The sequence below is a fragment of the Diachasma alloeum genome, unplaced genomic scaffold (assembly GCF_001412515.2).
Source record: "Diachasma alloeum isolate Michigan unplaced genomic scaffold, Dall2.0 Dall_scaffold_00212, whole genome shotgun sequence".
Lineage (NCBI taxonomy): Eukaryota > Metazoa > Arthropoda > Insecta > Hymenoptera > Braconidae > Diachasma > Diachasma alloeum.
Genome location: NW_021680377.1, coordinates 836,125 through 856,216, shown reverse-complemented (window position 1 = coordinate 856,216; position 20,092 = coordinate 836,125). Strand labels below are relative to the sequence as shown.

General features: G+C 38.0%; 2 protein-coding genes across 2 annotated transcripts in view; one reads left to right on the top strand and one right to left on the bottom strand.

Moving 5' to 3' along the window:
• Positions 1-20,092, bottom strand: part of LOC107036915 (neuroligin-4, X-linked) — a 79,551-nt gene that overhangs the window by 19,824 nt on the left and 39,635 nt on the right. The window lies entirely within an intron of this gene.
• Positions 248-4,108, top strand: LOC107036921 (AP-1 complex subunit mu-1). The gene is made up of 2 exons (XM_015255184.1): positions 248-351; positions 2,149-4,108. Exon 2 carries the CDS (start codon positions 2,167-2,169, stop codon positions 3,433-3,435), a length of 1,269 nt encoding a protein of 422 aa, XP_015110670.1. The 5' UTR covers positions 248-351; positions 2,149-2,166; the 3' UTR covers positions 3,436-4,108.

The following is a 20,092-nucleotide window of genomic DNA, read 5'->3' as shown; positions in this document are numbered from 1 at the left end:
CGGGTTTGCTTCCATTATTGTAATAATACAAAACCGTCGATTGTTTCGATTTTCCGTGAAAACTCGTGCAAACTTGGCTGAAATCACGATAGGTTATTTGAGAAGTTTAAAATTGCATTCGTCTGCGCGGGCGTCGGTCGATATACAGTGCGATACGTCAAGTGGGCGGTGGTGGGGATGAGACGCGTCGGTTGAGGAGAACAGTGGGGCGCAGGCGCAGAGACCATTGCCCCTGTGCATTCGATTCGTAGCCGCCTTCGTGTTAGTCCAGTCTGGCTGTTTCGTGGAGATTTACGCTTGTCGAGAGTGGACTACCGAAAAAAAGGGGAGAAAAGGAAGATTTTCGAGTGGGTGAGTCTGAAAAAAGTCTGGTAAAACATTTTGTAGCACTTAGAAACCCCCGAAACCGAGGCGTAAACACTCTCTTCTGGATTTTTACAATGTCAATTATGGGAACATAACCTACACGTGCTGTGTTACACTGACGTGTAGTTTGACATGATGAGGTTGTGGGTGAATTTATCCTAGAACATTTCGTCCCAAAAATTTACAGAGATTGAAGTTTTCGTGAAATATCAGTAGAATTCTGATGCGGCTTCAACAGAATTCTAATTTTTTCCCTATTTAATTAATTCGCTTATGAATTATCAAATAAATATTTTAATACATATTTTTTACGAAAAAATCACAATTGGTGAAGTCGACGTTCTACTCATCGACTCCTTTCCTTAATTTTTACGAATTGGAAAAGAGTAAATTACAAAGGAAAAATAATAACTCTTCATTTTTTTTTTAATTTGAAGCATGCAAAATTTTTACCTGGCGTGTAGGTAAATTTATCCCAAAAAAATTCGTTCAAAAATCCACACATAAAATTTTTCCCACTACCGAATACACAATTACAGAATTCTGATTATTATTTACAGAATTCTGATAAGACTTCAACAGAATTCCAATTTTTTTTCATTAAATTTTTTCACTTATGAATTATTAAATAGATATTGCAATACATCATTTTTGCGAACTGAAGAAGAGTAAATTACAACGGAAAGATAATAACTCTTCATTTTTTTAATCGAAGCTTTCAAAATTTTCACCTGACGTTTAGGTGAATTTACCTCGAAAAATTTCGCCCCAAAAATTCACACAGATATAATTTTTCATAAGATATCATGAAAATTCTAATAGGACTTTAACAAAATGGCGATTTTCGGTCTATTAATTTTTTTCACGGGCGAATTATTAAATAAATATTTCAATACACCATTTTTACGCAGACAAAACTCAATGAAGCCAACATTTCACTCATCGACTCCCTTTCATAATTTTTACTAACTGAAGGAGACTAAATTACAAAGAAAAAATAACAATTCTTCATTTTTGTATTTTGAAGGATTCTAAATTTTCCCCTGACGTGTGCATGAATTTATTTTTAAAAAATCGTCCCAAAAATTCACACCGATTGAATTTTTGAAAAATATCAATAGAATTTTAATAGAAATTCAACAGAATTTCAATTTTTTGTTCTATTTAATTTTTCACTTCTGAATTATTAAATAAATATTCCTAAATTTTGACATTACCACATCAATACGTTACTGTTACGAAGAGAAACTAATGAAGGCGATATTCCACTGATCGACTCATTTCTTTGGATCACAAAGAAAAGATAAAACTCCTAATTTTCTTAATTTGAAGGATTCAACCGTTTCCTGTCGTGTAGTTGAATTTATTCTTTAAAAATCGTCCCAAAAATGCACGCAGATATATTTTTTAGTAACACACCAACAGAATTCTGATCGGGATTCACCAAAATTCCAATTTTTCTTCTATTCAATTTTTTCATGCGTGAATCACCGAATAAACACTTCCAAATTTTGACATTACCACATCACCACATCATTTTAACGAAGAAGACACAATTAACAAAAACAACACTCCACGCCTCGTCTCCCTCCTGAATTCTCCCGAATTGATCCCAAGAAAACGACGAAGACATTCCAAAGTTATTCATCAACCCCTCATCTATGAAACCAATTGACGTATTCAATCCAGAGGAGTTCAGTCAAACCAAGAAGCAAGAGAGTCTCCCTCCAAATCTCCCCAAAAAGTGGTGAGTTCAAAAGGAAAACCTATAAATTCTTCCAGATAACTCCCCCATTAAAGATGTCGACCTCAGCGGTGTACATTCTGGACGTAAAAGGAAAAGTCCTGATATCCAGAAACTACCGAGGTGACATAGAAACCGGTGTAATAGAGAAGTTCATGCCCCTCGTGATGGAGCGCGAGGAGGAAGGCAACTTGACCCCAATAATACAGATACCCGAGTGCACTTACGCATACATAAAATACAACAATCTTTACATAGTGTCGACAACAAAGAAGAATGCGAATATATCCCTGGTATTTGTATTCCTCCACAAAGTAGTTCAGGTGATGCAGGAGTACTTTAAGGAGCTCGAGGAGGAGAGTATACGCGACAATTTCGTCGTTATTTACGAGCTGTTGGACGAACTGCTGGACTTTGGTTACCCCCAGACGACAGACAGCAAGATTCTGCAGGAATACATAACCCAAGAGGGTCACAAGCTGGAGATACAGCCGAGAATACCGATGGCTGTGACGAACGCAGTGTCGTGGAGGTCTGAGGGCATAAAGTATCGAAAGAACGAAGTATTTCTCGATGTTATAGAGTCGGTTAATCTGCTGGCAAATGCAAACGGCAATGTTCTCTCTTCGGAGATTGTCGGGGCGATTAAAATGCGCGTCTATCTCTCGGGCATGCCTGAGCTTCGATTGGGCCTGAATGACAAGGTATTGTTCGAGTCAACCGGTCGGGGTAAATCGAAATCCGTTGAACTTGAGGATGTAAAGTTCCACCAGTGCGTCAGACTGTCGAGATTCGAGAACGACCGAACGATATCTTTCATTCCACCTGATGGTGAATTCGAATTAATGTCTTATCGTTTGAATACACATGTCAAGCCCCTCATATGGATCGAATCTGTCATCGAGCGTCATGCACACAGTCGCGTTGAGTACATGATCAAAGCGAGATCACAATTCAAGAGACGATCGACAGCTAATAACGTTGAAATTGTTATTCCTGTGCCGAATGATGCTGATTCACCAAAGTTTAAGACGACTATTGGGAGTGTTAGGTATTCGCCTGAGCAGAGTGCTATCACTTGGTCCATAAAATCATTTCCGGGGGGCAAGGAGTATCTCATGAGGGCACACTTTGGCTTACCTTCGGTTGTTGGGGAGGATGTGGAGGGTAAACCACCGATTCAAGTCAAATTTGAGATTCCTTATTTCACGACTTCGGGGATACAAGTCAGGTATTTGAAGATTATTGAGAAGAGCGGGTATCAGGCACTGCCTTGGGTGAGATACATCACTCAGAATGGGGATTATCAGTTGAGGACTAATTAGTTTGGCTTTCGGAAGATTTTACTTTCGTCGAATGTCAGAGGAGATCCAAGTTTGTAATTTAATGCTGGTGTATTTTATTGGTTCGTAGTATCAAATTTGTTTTAGAATTATGTAGGAAGTTTGTTTTACGACTGGAAATGTCAATTTGCGACAAAAAATGTGAGGTGTTTTCAAGATGTTTGTGCAATTAATGAAACAATTTCATGAACTGAAGATATTCGTGATGGGAATAAAATATCTTCAGGAAGTCAATGTACAAGATTTTTATAACATTCCTTCAGAAATTGATAAATCGATCGATACGTCTCGACGACTGATACTGCGAGGAGAAATAATTTGGCCCGCTGTTGTTGATTCGAGGTTTTTGGATAAATTTTTAAAAAACTTTTTATTCTATTAACTATTCTACCCGCTTCGCAAAGCCTCGCTCTGCAACAGCATGGATGCTGTTCTGTAGTGATACTAATTTGATTATTGATAACTAGACCAACGCCTGAGTACTTAAAATGGAATTGCAGCTGGAGGATGGGGGGATGGATTAATGCGCGTATAGTTGTGTAGTTCGACTCATTTATTAGGCCGAAATATCTGAGTAATTGAGGAAATGTAACCACTATGTAAATTACTGCAGGAATATACTGATTAATTTTTAAATAAACCAATTGAGCTGAAAGTCTCTCATCATTTCCCTTGCCGACACCACGGCCGCACTTCGTATTTTATGCTTTTCATCTCGTCATTGGAGCTCAATAATGCACGCGTATCGCTCAGTTCGAAAATTGAAATTGGAGAATGTCACGGGTGCATCATTCAGCAGACTTTTATGACGTGAATTGAAAAGCATCTCAATTTTTTTTGCTGTGAAATTTTGCACTTGGTTGAGACTTAAAAATTTTTCACTGGAATTTCAAGGAATTTTTTTTTTTGAAAATTCAAAATTTACTGAAAACTGTAAATTTTAGTAAATTATTTCATAAAAATTAATAGAAATGGAGAATATTCTGGGCAATATATTCTTGAAATATTAATTAATTGAAAATTCAGAGTAATTTTCCCCTGAGTGTTTATTTTTTTTATTAAATATTCAAGTAAATTGACGAATTATCATCTTTCTGTTGTTTAAAATTGCGAAATTTCAAGTTTTCAATTTTTTTTTCTATCAGTAAATAACATTTTTTAATGACTCAATTTAATGAAAAACTATCGCAATCGCGTAAACGTCCATTTTCGCTCTTGAAACTATAAAAAACGTGTCATTGCAACCAACACTAAAAAAAATTCTAGTTCATCTAACCGAATAAAATCTCCGTTCCATCGAATTCCCCCAAGACCTACTCAACCCTCCGCCCTCTTCTCAAATAGTCAGTCTCAAATTGACTCGAAATGCAAATCTCCACTGAATATGATATCACCTCCCATCATCTCCATCACCACACATTCACCGAATCCCGTATTTCGCGCTCTCATCGCATCAATAGAGCTTAATAATCCCCCGACTGTCGTCCGTCAGAAGAAAAGTGATAGAAAAAAGAAGTCTCCCCATAAATCGCTGAACAAAAAAACAACCCCTCCATAAACCTTAATGAGAGGCTCGAAAAAAAATTCCAATCGATGAAAAATAAAGGAGCCCTAATGCCTCAAACGACTCTCAGTGGACTTGATCCTCAGAAAAATTCTTTGACGCACATAATTGGTAATTCACCCGTTGAGATCGTTGGAACAGTAAACTTGACGCGATAGTTGACAAAAAAAGCATCACCAAAGGGAATAAAACGCGAAAAAACCCCTTCGAGTGGAAAATTCTCCAGTCAAACGTGAGGGAAGTCAACGCTACTGTAATGGACGTTAATTACCCTGGGCTTCGGGTTTAAGAGCCAGCATTGTCGATCCATCAAGGTGCTGAAAAAAAAACTGGGTCTCTTTTTTTCGGGACATTTGAAATTTTCCAAGTTGAGTAACTCGGTAAAGTTCGGGACGAGGGGAAATAAAAGTATTTAAAAAGTGGAAGGGAGAAAAAGGGACGTAAATGTTAACCAGTGATTTATCGGTGGGAAAGAGTACTCGATCAGGGGCTCCTCGACTTGAACGGAAAGGGGGGCCTTGGTCCATGAAAACCACGAGCAGTTTTTCTCGCTTTAGAGGAATTGGCATTGTGCCAATTGGTTGGCTCTCACGTGTAGGCAAAACCAACACTCATTGTTGTGCCTCTCACAATTTCCGTATCCACTCTTTATTGTTTAAGTTTTCAATTATGATTGAGTGCACTCAGAGAAATGACGTGTTTGAGTCGAATAAAGCATTTTTAAATCGATAAACTCAGGTTTTTTACAGTGAAAATTTATTCTGAGTGAAGGATTATTCGTTTTTCTTTGTATTATAAAAATCCAAATCGACTTTTGGTGATAAAAATTAAGACTCCGAAATTAAGGGTCGCAAGGGTCGTGAGGGTCACGAGGGTTATAATGAGGATCAGATTAAGGATTCAAATAAGGGTCACAAGGGTCAGATTAAGGGTCATGGGGGTCATATGGGCTTTTGTTTTTAAATTAATAAGCTCATGTTTATTTCAATGAGAATCCTTTAATTCAGCGAAATAAATAATTTATGAAATTCAAGCGAAGAATTATTCATCTAGAACTCATGAAGTCTTCATTTGCATCGAGAAAACATTTCCGCGTATTTAAAAAAAACTATTAATTTCCACTCGAGCTGAATTTCAATTCAGAAAATGGACATTCATACGAATTACACAATTTGAAATCACTCGCGCATGAAATTGCAATTTTCCACAAAACAATGCTTCCATACGAGGCTAAAAACATCCTGACGTTTGTTAAGCAAACATGAGCATTTACACCGTGCCTTCCATTACTTTATTAACAGTAATCGAGGCTGGTTTCATGTTTATTTGAGTGATGTTTTGCAAGTGGAAATTTCAATGAATTTCCACGTACGACTGACGGGGAAAAAATTCATTAAAACCAGTCACTCATGCATATGAACTACGTTTTACATTTTTATCGTCAAATATTAACAGGGGGAAATGCTGAATAACGATGGAGTCAATTGGCATTCAAGGGAAGGTGAAAGGGTCCCATCAAACGACAATTTTTGTCAAAAACATTCTAGTTTTATTAGATTGAATTGTCTCGGAGCTGTTCGATTCCACTGGGGAAACTTTGGTATTGGGGAATGAAATTCAGGGGATATTATTGATGGAGGAAGTGGAATAAGTTAACGTGAATGAAAGTTTTCAATTTTTTCTTCTTCTTCTTCTTCTTCAGAAAGACAGTTTGAATTCCTCTTATTCCAGGAACCTCATTACAATTTATAATGCCTTGGATGTTCAGCGCGGAGTTACCGAAAAAATTCTCACGTTCCCATTCCCCAGATCAACTCGTACAATCGGGAAAAAAGGGTTGGGAGAGGGAAATATAGGGAACATGAATGGGGAATTTCTGGAATGACTTATTGGCTGCCGAAATACTTCGATACTTTTCCAATCTCTGATGGGCAATCCCTGGGATTTCACCGCGGGCATAAGAAAAAATGAGAGGTTGGACATGCATGTGGGTCAGACATTCGAAGTCATTGGCATAGTTTGGCGGTGAGAGAGGGGAGGGAAAAAGAGATCTGAATGAGAACAGAAAAATTGATATTCTGATACTCGACATTTTGCCGATATTTTGTATTTTAGATTTTTTGCGAGGAATTGTGAAGGAGAACTTGTATTGAAAATTAGTCGTGAAAGTACTTCAGTAAAAATCATAATATTTGTGTGTGAAATTGATGAATTTATGGATTTTTGCCAATTAAAATGTCTAATTATGACAAATTAACGATTCATTCATTTAAAATAAATTCTTCATTTAGATTAAATAATCAATTTCTCTGGGCATGGTAATTCTGCAATTAATGTGAAAAAACGAGGATTCCATATGCATATGGGTCAAACATTCAAAGTCATTGGCATAGTTTGGCATCGAATGAGGGGAGGAAAAAGGAGATGGGAATGAGAACGGAAAAATTGACATTCTGGTGCTCGACATTTTGCCGATATTTCGTGTTTTAGTTTTTTTCCTTTGACTCATTGCGGAGGGATTCGATAATTGGGTGGGATTGAGTCCTTAATTGGATAATTAACTGGAAAATTTTATGAGGAGATGTCAATGGAGTAATTTTAAAGGAGAATTTGTTTTGAAAATTAGTCGCGAAAGGACTTCAGTAAAAATCACAATATTTTTGCGTGAAATTGGTTCATGGATTTTTTAGAAATTAAAATATTTAATTATATGAAATTACCGATTCATTCATTTAAAATAAATTCTTTATTCAGACTAAATAATTAATTTCTCAGGGATTCAATAATTGGGGGAATGAATTCCTTAATTGGATAATTAACTAGAAAATTTCATGGAAAAATCCAAATGAGTAATTTCAAAGACGAATTTGCATTCAAAATTAGCCCAGAAAATTTTTCAGTAAAAATCGCAGTATTTTTGCGGAGTTTTTCTGCATTATTCTACTTTTCCCTAGTCATTCTATTCATGAAATCCCTAAACTCATTTTTTTAACTAAAATGTTTAATTACATGAAATATAATTCTTTCAATTCGAAACAAATCCTTTATTCGGATTAAATAATCAATTCTCTGGGCGCATCTACCCTCAACATCTTTCATCATCAAAATAATTCCCCAATTCCCAAGAAAAAAATGAGGATTGAACACGTATATGGGTCAAACATCCGAAGCCCTTGGCATAGTTCGAGATCGAACAGAAGAGCTGAAAAAAAAATCGAGAAACGAGAACAGAAAAATCTCGATGCTGACAACTGTTCGACAACCACCATTTCCTAGTCATTTCGGTCTTTACCAGCCGGAAATTGCTTTGATGGCATGCAAATCAGACCAGACATTCTCACAGTAGCGTCTCAAACAAAGAAAATGCTGGATGAAGATTTCATTGAAGTCCCCGTCACTGTCACCCCCGCCCCCCGGGAGATTTCAACTCTGTGGGAAAAAGAAATCCAGATAAATTAAAAAACAAGTCCTGAGTAAAAACTCCTGCGAACTATCATCCATTTAAGCTTCAAACTTGGTCGGTTGTTTTCAATTTACGAGAAACTCTAAGTGATACGTATTTTTGCTGGCATTGGAAAAGCCGATATTGGGTTGAAGTCAATAATTCCTTGGGTCCATTCTTTATTCAACTGCCAGCAAATAGTTGCTCCACTTTTTAAACTCCAACATGGGAATCATTTCGAGTTGTCCGCGACCACTTCAACCGAGAGCTATTTTTTCTTTTTACGACTCGAGATATTGGAGTGTATTTATGAAATACTTGGGGGAGGGATAATAACTGTGCTCGAGTTGGGGTATCGGGAGAACATAATTTGGGGGAGAATGTCGGTAGATTATTTTGGGCGATTGAGAATTATTGCGAGCAAGCATTACAATTTTTTTCATTTTCACTGAATTTTGAGGAATTTCGCTATTGAAAATTTAATTCAATTATTCCATAAAAAATCATAGGTATTAAAAACAATTAAGGGTATCCAAGTATATTGACTATCTTTTTCTATTTATGTACACGTTTTTCTATTCTTGTAGTCGAACCTCAGAGCTTTTATTTGACCCCAAGTTTCCGATAAAAATATTTTACAATCATTTTATCATTTGAATTTCCAGTTCTGAATTTAAATCTCAATATTGCACCGTTAGAAAACATTTTAAAAGTCTGAAGAAAAATTAGAAAATTGAGTTTTAGAGGAAGATTAATGAAATAATTAAAATATTGCAATTTTTAAAATTATAAACAATCAATTATCCACTGTTAAAAAAATCATAATTCTGCGCAAAATATAATTTTAATAACGCCAAATATTCATCATTTTACTCAACTTTTTCCCACGGAATTTAATTTACAAATTTTATGAATAATCTTATGTACCGCGAAGGGAGATATTGGATAATAATTTTTCCGGTATAGAGAACAGAATGAATAAATAAATTTTCCTATACTTTTTTCGTGAGCTCGTCGCCGCAAAAAAAAATAATAAAAAATCGTAAAATTTGCATTGTAAAATTCCCACGAAGTCCTCCAATGAAAAAAAATTGAACAGGCAAACCCGCAAGTACATTGACTCTCCCCACACTTTCCAATGTAATATTTTTCCTAAAACGAACTGAATCATTCCCCGCTGCACAAGAATATGCAAGACGATATCAGCAATACCTGTCGCTGTAAATCTGAAAACGTGCAAGTGTGTAAAACACTCGCCCTCTATATGAGAGATTCGCCCGCCGGTGTCCCACCCCCATAAACTTTATTTCGAATCCACGGCTTTGACTTATCTCCCTCTTAAGAAGGACTGAAGCCCCCGTAGTTTCCAGGATACCTTCGTCACCTTCTTTCTCCCCCTATCGCGAGGGAAGGAAAAAGAAAAGCTCTCAAGTCGGTATTAGACGTCGGTGGGAGGGGGGGGGGGCATGTCGAGCCAGGGGATTACGTGTGTAACCTGAAGAGATATAGCGAGAAGATGAAAGCCCAGCCGAATATATATTTAAATGAGACTACAAGAATACCGCCTCAGACGCAGCATCCTGACCGAATGGAAAACGGAAATGTTGGGGTTAAAACCCGGGTGTCTAGGCTTCATGCATTATTATGCTGCATTCTAGATGAAGAAACCATCATTCTGCTTCCCCTGGGATCATCCGGGGTGGAATGATGTATTTTTAAGTCCTAAGCTTCAAAATTGCCCCGAAAAATGCAATAATTTCAGCAAAAATCACAGCCATTTCACAGTTTTTTACCTAAAAGATTCTAATTTTAACTCAACTCTTTACATTTTTTTATTTCAACAGTTTTATTATACAATAATAATCCCATATTATTGGAGATTAATGAACGCATGTATTTATAATATTTTCATCATATGAGTTATTAATTCGTTAATTCCGAGTAAAATAAACAATTTAATTGATCCAAAATGGAAATGTTGAGGCTGAAATTGTGGTGTTTGGCTTTCATGCATTATTATGCGGAATTCTAGATGAAGAAACCATCCTCCCGCGTCCCCTGGGACCATCCAGAGTGGAATGATGCATTTTTAACCCCAAAAGTCGAATAATTACAACAAATAATTCACGCGTCTTGCACACAATTAGTCGTATGACCCGGGGATTTAGGCTCAGCAACTTGCGCCCCATGTACACACTGCTGATATTATCCGAAGGAGTTTAGTGGTAACCATGTGCCAAGTTGAATTCCAAGTGCTCGTGCCACAGAACTCCTAATCCTATTATTGTGCTTGAGTTGACCAATTAACATAGTCAGCTGCGACACCACTGATTACTAACGTCCAGGGATCTTAGGGAGTTTAACATAGTCAAACTTGCTTGATTTGGATTTCACCGAGTGCCTCTGGGATTGCACCAGCACTGGAATGAGATGATAATTTGATGGGTGTTGCGGGAATCGTTGGGGGAGATTGTATGGAATATTTCGGGATTTTTTTGGGATTTTGTAGATGAAGTTTAGTTGAGTCGAATTGATCATTTCTGGAATTTTGCGGTGGTTTTGAGAATGAGGAGTTTTATGATAGTCGATGACAGGGTTAATATTTGTTTATGAATTAAATTATTGAATTCAGAAGAATTATGAAGAACGCACGAAAGAATAGAAAATTATTTTTCAGTGTGGGAACATAGTAGTTCTTAATATCAGAAATAAAATGCAGGGCCATACTATTTAACATAGTAATTTTGAGAACAAATGAAAAACTACGACGTGCCGGATGAAAAATACAGCTGAGAAAATTAAAATATGATGGAGTTCGTTGGAAAAATTACTGTTGAACATATTAAAAATTGAGAGTCGTTATAGTAGAAAATGGCAGCATGAAGTTAAATTTTCAAGAAGTGAAAAACCATATTTAATCTTCTTTATCATCCTTGAAAATTATTATCAATAATTTTGCTCCACGTATATTCATTTTGAAAAAGGGGAGGGGGGAGAGGAAGGATTGAATTTTTTAGAATTATAGAATCCGCCAACCGGGCCATTGCGTGGTCGACGGAGGGAGGAGATTCCGAGAATTGAAAACAATCGACGCTCTCGTCGTCCGCTGGAGTTTTTACTAGTTAACATAGTAATTCCTGCTATTTCCTCGAGTAAAATGCAGGAGGCGCGAGAGTATAAACTAAAGTTTTAAATCGTAAGAAAAAATTAAAATTTACCATAGTCAAAATTTATACAATTTGAGTAATTTCTCTTCGTTCAATAGTAAAAATTGATTAAAAAAAATAAAGCGTTTTCAACACTGTTGAAATTTAGTTTAAAAAGATGAGGTTATGGTCCTCGCTTGTGCACAATTTAAAAAATTAATTACTCTAGCAATAATTCCTAATTAAGAAGAAAATCTCCCTCCTTCCAGCAATTATTCACAAATTCGCAAACTCCGGAATTGACGTCTCCATCTGCACTATCCAATTTCTCCCAAAATTAACAAAAACTATGAGTAAACCCATCCATCTTCCTGCGGATAGCATATAACAAAGTTAGGCCAGCATAAACCCTTCATGTTTGTTCAAGACTAGAATATACGAACGGAGACGTTAAATGCACAACCGGTACTTTCGGAAATTCATTAACGCTGAAGCCCATTAACGTTCTGACACGTTGCCTCGACGTTCGTAAAAATAAGTTGGCTCGTAAACCGTCGGGGCCCCCCTCCATATAAGCGCCTGAGGGAATGTGTGAAATTAAAGTTTAATTCAGCTGTAATTTAACTGCTTTTCACTGTATGTTTTTTTTTCTGTTGTTTCGAAATGAGTTTCTAGTGAATAGTGACTTGAACCGAACTGTGGACGTTCTCACCAGTAGGTCTGCAATATTTCCACTGTCAGGAACAAATTCCTAGGCACTCACTGCACCTTCGAGTGAGTCATTCAGACATCTGAGTAGAAATCAATTAATTCGACGAAAATTCATGTTATAAAAATTCAATAACACCAAAAATTTAATTTTATTTCATTCTCCACACAAAATCTAATTTCCAGGGGCCAATTTCCAGCTAATAAACTCCTAGTATCCTTCCAATCGAATAGTTGTAATAATTTTCTGCATATAAAATAATTTTCTGTGTTCCAATGAATTCATTGCTAAAATTCCAGAATTTAAGAATTTTATTTAGCTGTCATTTTCAATATTACCACTTTGGACGGAGAATTCATGCCATTAAAATTCAATAACACCTCAAGCTTAATCTCAAGCTCTTACTAATATCACACATAAATGAAAAAACCTAAAATATAAAATTCAATGGATGAATAATTTAGTTCCATTTTTGAGAGTTAATTACGGTCAGAACTGTCGAAATATCGTTATTTAATCCTGATATTTTTTTCGGCAGATGCTCCTCATAAAAATATCAATCTTTTATTTATGAATAACACGTCAATTTTATCAGAAAAAAATCAACTGAATAGCCTCTATTCCTCAAAATAAACCAAGAATGTTCTTTTCACATTTAAAAAAATCGATTTAAAAAGAAATAAAAAAACAACTGGCAATTTTTTAGGACGAAAAAATATATATGAATCAAGTATATTTCATACTCAATTCAAATTTTTTTTTCCCGTGCAATCGGCTGCCCAATTCTTGATACAATTCCCTCGCTAACAACCCGATTTTATATTCCTCTGTAACTCAATACAATATCCCAGGTACTTGTATCCCAGCTCCTCCGTGATTTGTTTGTTTAGGAATATGACCTTCTCCTCGGCTACAGATACCCCAATGCCCTGACACTAGATACGCCTCAGTAGAGCTCAATCGGATGAGCCCTCGACTGGGCGTGTCTTTGTCATTGAGTTCCATCGCTTCGCTCTTGGTGGAAAGCGCCAGCTCGATGTTGGAGATGAAAGACAGTAAAGCATCGAAGGGAGGGCTTTTAGTAAAGATAGAATAGATCGGTGGTGGTGAAAAGCTAAGGTGGAATTGAGAGGAGCCGAGAAACTCACCATAATAGGAAGGTCTGAAACAATACGCTCAACTTCCCAACCGTATCATGAGCCGTACTCAGTGGCACTCGTGTCGATATCGTTTGAATTATTTGGCCTCCTTTTAAATCGTGAAATTTATATTCACTCGTTCAACATAAAGGGATTGAGAGTCACGCGGGTGGAAGTATGAAAGTTTTCAATGGGAATTCATGCCTCGATTCACTGGAATATTTACAAAACCTTCGGTGGAAGATATTGAGGGTCCTTTTACGTGATGAAAAATTTTGTAATTATTCGATTGGAAGGACAGCAGGAGTTTATTGGCTGGAAATTGGCTGCGGGAAATTGGTTTTTGTGCGGAGAATTAAATAAAATTATGTTTTTCGGGTTTATAAACAACGAAGGTTTGAAAAAACAATAAGTCTTCTCGCACAATTTCATTGACAAATTTGATGATTGAAACTAATTATTTTCCCTTCACAAAAATTATATTTATTATATTATTTAATAACCATTATTATTATTATTTTTAATTATTAAATAATATAATAAATATAATGTTGGACCCTTAAAGGAGAAAAAATATATTTTGACTCCCATTAATTCTCAAAAATAAACCTAAAACGTGAATTAATGAAATTATTAATTCTCCACATTTAAATTTTCGAATTGCCTTCAGTTTTTTCTCTCCCCGAATGACGGATTTTCATTGCTGTTGCAAAAGTGCCAAAAGTCATGCATATACCGTGGATAATGACAGCCGCAATTCCCAGGGGAAACCGTCGGCAGTGAAAATACTGGTGGCGCCGACAATCGTATCTGTATAACGTCCGGCCTCGGCAATTTGCAATTCAACGCGCAAGAAAGCCCTCCAGCGGCAATCGCGATATACCAGGCACAAACTCACGAGGAGATAGAGTTTACGATGCGCTGAAATATCCTCAACCTATCCACAGTTGCATCTCCACCCGTTGTGCCACCCCCCACGGGGGGTGGGAGCTTATATGACATTATGTCGACGTAATACGACGATATCTATACATTTTCCGTGAGTTACCGGCACTCGTTGAATATTGCCGAGAAAATTTGAAAGTTTACGGCGTTAATCTGAATATTGCCACGGTAGTTTCCAGTGGATCATGCCGAGTGGTGGGGTATAATTTATCTCGGAGTTGAATTTAATGCGGGGGGTTTTATTTTTTTCGAAGCAGCAGAAGAATTTTTCCATTTAAAGTGGAAACTCGGGTTCGGAAATTCGTTTAGATCTTTCCAACTGTTGGACGTGGAGTAAGTTTTATTAACATTTCTCAATTAATATTGTGGCATGAATATTTTATCAGTGTAAGTAGCGATGCATCTTCGAGGAATAATTGACCTGAAAATTAAAATTAATTCCCCCCGAAAAAAGCCTAAATATGGCACTTTGGCTCCGGGTGAAAAAAAAATTTTCTTATTTCTGCACTTGTGGGGTCAGTGAGGGGCGCAGTGGTAACATGTTCAACAGTAATTTTTCCAGCGGACTCCGCCATATTTTAATTTCGTCAGCCGTATTTTTTCACCCAGCGCGTCGTAGTTTTTCATTTATTCTCAAAATTGTCATGTTAAATGGTAAATTTTCGGGTCTGTCTCACATTAAGAATGACTTTCCGTCCAACGCGACAGAAATACCCAAGAAGTTCACCGTAAATTACCCCAAAAAATATCTTCACCCCGATCCCCGCGAAAAAAAATTCCCAAGAACCCCTAATAAGATTCCTATCACCGTGCCCAATTCCTCGGTATCATTTTTCCTCGAACGAGTCCATCAATAATCGATACCTCCTCAGTTCCGGCGTCCCACTATATCCTCCGGCGAGTTTATTTCCCGCGGGACATTGGAAAATATCAGAGTATAATCGTTGCACCGCCCCACCCCCAAGAAAGCCCTCCCCCCTTGGCCCCGAGCACTGCGCCAAGCACCCCGTCACCGAGGATCAGCGAGTGCACGTTGCACAGCGAGATCAATAGGTCGACGTTTTCCTTGACTCCGCAAACCCCAGCAACCTCGCACAATAATATTCTCCCCATCCACTTGGTGTTACCCGCTGCTGAAACTCATTGTAGTTTACTCAATCCTGAAAACCCCTCGGTCGTGCGTCTCGTGCATTCAGGGGTTGTCCACGTACGTTTGAACCGAAATCGACGAAATGCCAAACCGAGATAACAAGGGAAAAGCTCATTCAACAGAGCGCCCGTTCAAATGACTGCCAGCCTGTACTTCTCTTTGCCGTGTTTGTATCACTACTGTTTACCCACAACCACCGAAGACCGCAGATATTTGTGACTTTGGATGCAATATGTGCGCTGTTTCCTACGGACTTTAATGCGCACAGTATGCATTGAAGTGTTTTGGCTGCATTGTTCAACAACTGTACTGGGAGAATTGATATTTTAGGGGGAGAATCTTGCGGTTAATTGCGGAGACACTTGCGATCTAATCGAAGAGTCGAGGATATTCTAGTATCTTTTACAAATTTGTTAATTAAATTGCGGGAGAAAAATTTGAGAATTAAATCAGGAATTTTCAGCGTCATTAAAATTACATTTTGCACGGAATTATTATTTTTTAAACAATCGTTGATTATATATGAATAATTGGAATTGTTTAAATTTTTATATTTAATTGATAAAAACTGTCTCTAGATACAAATTTCCAAGAAATGTACGTGAAACTCCCCTCAACTCCCACAATATCGACCGGTTCCCTCTGAATTGTTAAACAGTGAGATGCTTTTTCATGCGATAGCACGGAATGTTCCGTATGCGCTGAATACCGGGAGTCACCGGAGAGGTAGAGAATGGATTGTAGGACTGGTCAATGCTCCGGAGAGTGGTTTTATGTGTTGCCCATTATTTTTCGTCCGATTCTTTCGATGATTCATATCACCCTGGCAGTATCCCCGATTTAACTATTTTAAGTACACTGTCTTTCTGAAGATAATCCAATGGATATGGGGCTCAGCTAAATCTGCCAAATACTGAAAAGCGTTTTAAGGGGAAGTATTGTTCCGCATGGATTTATCACCGATGCAAGATAAAAACGATTAATTTATGGCATCGGGAATAAATCCCGGGATTAAGTGAGTTGAAGTATTTATTGGATTTGTAATGATTTATCTATTGGAAAATTGAGAATCTTTGATTGGGCGGGAGTAAATAATTGTCTGACTCGTTGTCCTGATCTATTTATCGAGAATTAAAATAAATATTTTGAAGTCACGCATTTAATGGAAATTATAATTTCTCAATTGTTTGTAAAATTGAAGGAAAAATAAATATTTGGAATGTTTCACTTCGAATTTACGCGTTATGGCAGAGAAATTATGGAATAAAAAATAGTCGAGTGAATTATGAACTTTATTGCGCCACTTCATGAAGTTTGAATGAACTTAACCTCCTTAAATTTCAACCTAAATCAATTCCAAGCAATAGCGTTGCAAAAGCAGGAGTGGAATAATAAAACAAGATAAGTGAACCCAACTTTAGTCGAGTTCTTCATAAATACCTCTGAAACCGAAGGGAAAAGACGTATTTTCGTAAGAAAATTGTTTGTAAGTCTCGCGTCGATGTTGAACTGGTCTCAGAAATTCACGAACTTCCGACAGCTTATTTGTCTGACTATTACTGTTCCCAATCCACTTAGCGACTTTGATAGGAGAATGACTGGAGGAGAATTCACAAAGCTTACGAATATAGAAAAGATCTCTCATAAATTTCCGTTAATTTGAAGCTTTCGGGTGATTTGAGCACAAATGTTTTCTCAAAACGAAACTGAGGAGGTCTTGATCATTAAATTAACTAAATAATTAATTAAAATACCGTACATATTTTTAAACACTCGGAACACTCGAAATGATTGAAAAGTTGAAAACAGAATGAAAAAATTACACGAATTTCCCCGAAATGATTAAACGGCAATTGACAATTTCCATTGAATTTCCTCGAAATTATGAATTTTCAATTGCGGAATTCCCTGAAGTTTCCGTGGAACAGTTGAAAAAATTATGAACAACTCAACCGTAAAATTGAGGCAAAAATTTCCAGCGGTGAACCCCAACAATTGCAAATCCATAAATTTTTCATGCATAATAACAACGCCATGTTCATTCACCCTTTTCCATTTGACGATTAAACCCAGTGAGGTGTATTTAAGGGTCCATACATTCTGGTGTACCGCAGCGAGTGCAGAGATGCGGTGGAAAATTTTCTTTACCGTAGAGGGCAGGAGGAGGCGGGGGGGGGGGGGGGGNGGGGGGGGGGGAGGTCGGGTAAGTTGAACGGGTGCAGAAGGTTAGCGTTTTGCAGGTGAACCGAGGCCAAACTCTCGAGAGTAAGGTGGGTTTTGACTCTACCGTGAAAATGGGGCCAAGATATAGAAAAGCGGAAGAGGAAGTAAAGGAAAACGTGCTAGAGGGTAAGATGTGGGTACAGTGGCTTGGCCCCGTACTCTCTCCCTCACTCAACTCAATTCGTGGGAAAGGATGGAAGGTAGTCCAGAGCCGGAACTGGTACGGGCAACTGGGCGGGTTTCGTAAACTGCTGGTGATATTAAGGAGCCCCTGAGACTCCACTGCGTCTTGAATTTATAGTCCTGAGAGCTGAGGATGGGGGGGGGGAGAGACTCGCGTAATGCCAAAGACAAACTTGCGACGGGCTTTTCGGTTGCGGTGGGGCTCGTGTGTCGTCGAAACAACTGGTACACCCTCTGCCTACGGATAGTTTCGGCTGAGTTTCAGTCTCAAGTGCTGGATTACGGAGTTTAAGAATAACAGGTGATTTTTTATTGGCAAAGTCTGACGATTCGCGGTAATTCCGGTGGGGAGTGGAGAGGACAGAGTGTCCGGAACAAGTGGAGTTGATGGTTGTTTGGATGAATATCTGTGGAGGGTATTGAAGGGATTGTATTCGTTATAAGTGGGGAATTTAATATTGTTTTTTATTCATTTTACAGGGTTTCAATTTTTTTTATGGTTCTCATGAAATTTTAAGGAATTTTATCATTGAAAAATTAAAATTTTATGGAAGAATGGATGGAATCCGTACAATTTTTCTCAATTAGTTGGAAAATTCCAAATTTTATCAAAAAATGAATGAAAATTGTGAATTTCCTTAATTCCGATTAATTCGCTCTGACGATTCAATTTTTTTACATTATAAAATAAAATAAATTAAATTATCGTATTATGAGTATCGCTTTCAATTATCGTTCGAATAAAAGAGAACCAAAAAATCGCAAAATTCCCAAAACGAAAAATCCCTCGATAAATCGTGAAGCCATCACATGAAGTCAAGTCACTCGTCCCCTCCCCCGCCATTCCCCCTTCTACATCACTCGATTCATCACCACCCCCTCCCTAATTCATTTCATTAAAATCACTCGCATCCTCAGCCCACCGCACCCTCACCGTAACGTTAATTATCTAAATACGTCGACTCCCCCGTCATCACTTGTTATTCCCGCATCCCACCAGTAGCCCATAAATTTATTCATTACCCACCCCTCAATCAATCACTCCCCACAACAAATGCCGGGATAAACCCACATTACATTTTCCTCAGATATTGAAATCCCCTAAAACGTGCTGCGACTCCGACACGTATTTTTACCACCAAAAACTAACTTGTATTCGGAATATAGAAAACCGGCTATCCACCGGGATATCACTATCGACTGGCGCCGTGAGAGGAGAGAGTTTGTACGTGGTGAATCGAATACAACGTAGCATCTTCCAAGTCCGCCCCGCGCCCCTCTCACCTCAGCGGCAAGAAACGCCAGTGTGATTTATGGCGGGTACGTGAGCCTCTGCAGAGGTAAAGGTACTTGGAAAGTGGCCCCCGTGGGTTACGTAGTAGCTCACACTTATGCTCTCATTCCCACCCACCGCCCTCTCCTCGCTCTCCTCTCTCGCGCCCCTCCTCAATTCGCCGTCCTACTCGTCCGCCATTACAGGGGGTTGGGATCTGCGGTTTTCCTGGGCTCGAGTTGAGTCATAATCCTCACCAATTTCTGGAATTTTTATCGCGGGGGCTAATCTTAATGCGTGGACTTGTCAGGGAAATTAATTCGTGATCGCGTGGCGTCAGTTACGTTATCGGAATTCCGGAATTCCCGTTCAGAACTGGATAGGTCTTGGGAATTCGGGTTCATATCCTAAAATCGACATTTCATGAGAGGGCGGAGGGGAGACGCATGTATGCGGAGGATTGAAATTTTTACCCAACAAGGGGAGGAGGTTGCAGAATCTATTGTAGCCACCCTCGTCCGTCGGCTTGCATGCGTTGTCCAAATAAAAAATGAAATTGTTAACAAATCTGACCCTTGAAAATCCAAGTGAAAATGAACATTTTTTATTTCGACATTTCTGGCGCCTCAGAGGGTGTCATTGGCATCAAGGGGTCAATAAATACAGAATCAATCTTTACTCTTTTTTATTTAAATAATCGGCCCATATTATATATTTTTTTAATAATTTTTTTCATGTTCAAACATGACCTGGAATTTTCCTGTCAATTAGAGGTGATAAAAATTTCCCGGATTTTCCCCGGAAAATTCAGCCGAAAATTGTTAACAGCGTAACACGAAAAATCCGAAGCTCCGAATAATTGCCC

Bases quoted from the DNA above. Each gene is read 5' to 3' on its own strand.
- LOC107036921 (XM_015255184.1), top strand. From the start codon at position 2,167: ATGTCGACCTCAGCGGTGTACATTCTGGACGTAAAAGGAAAAGTCCTG.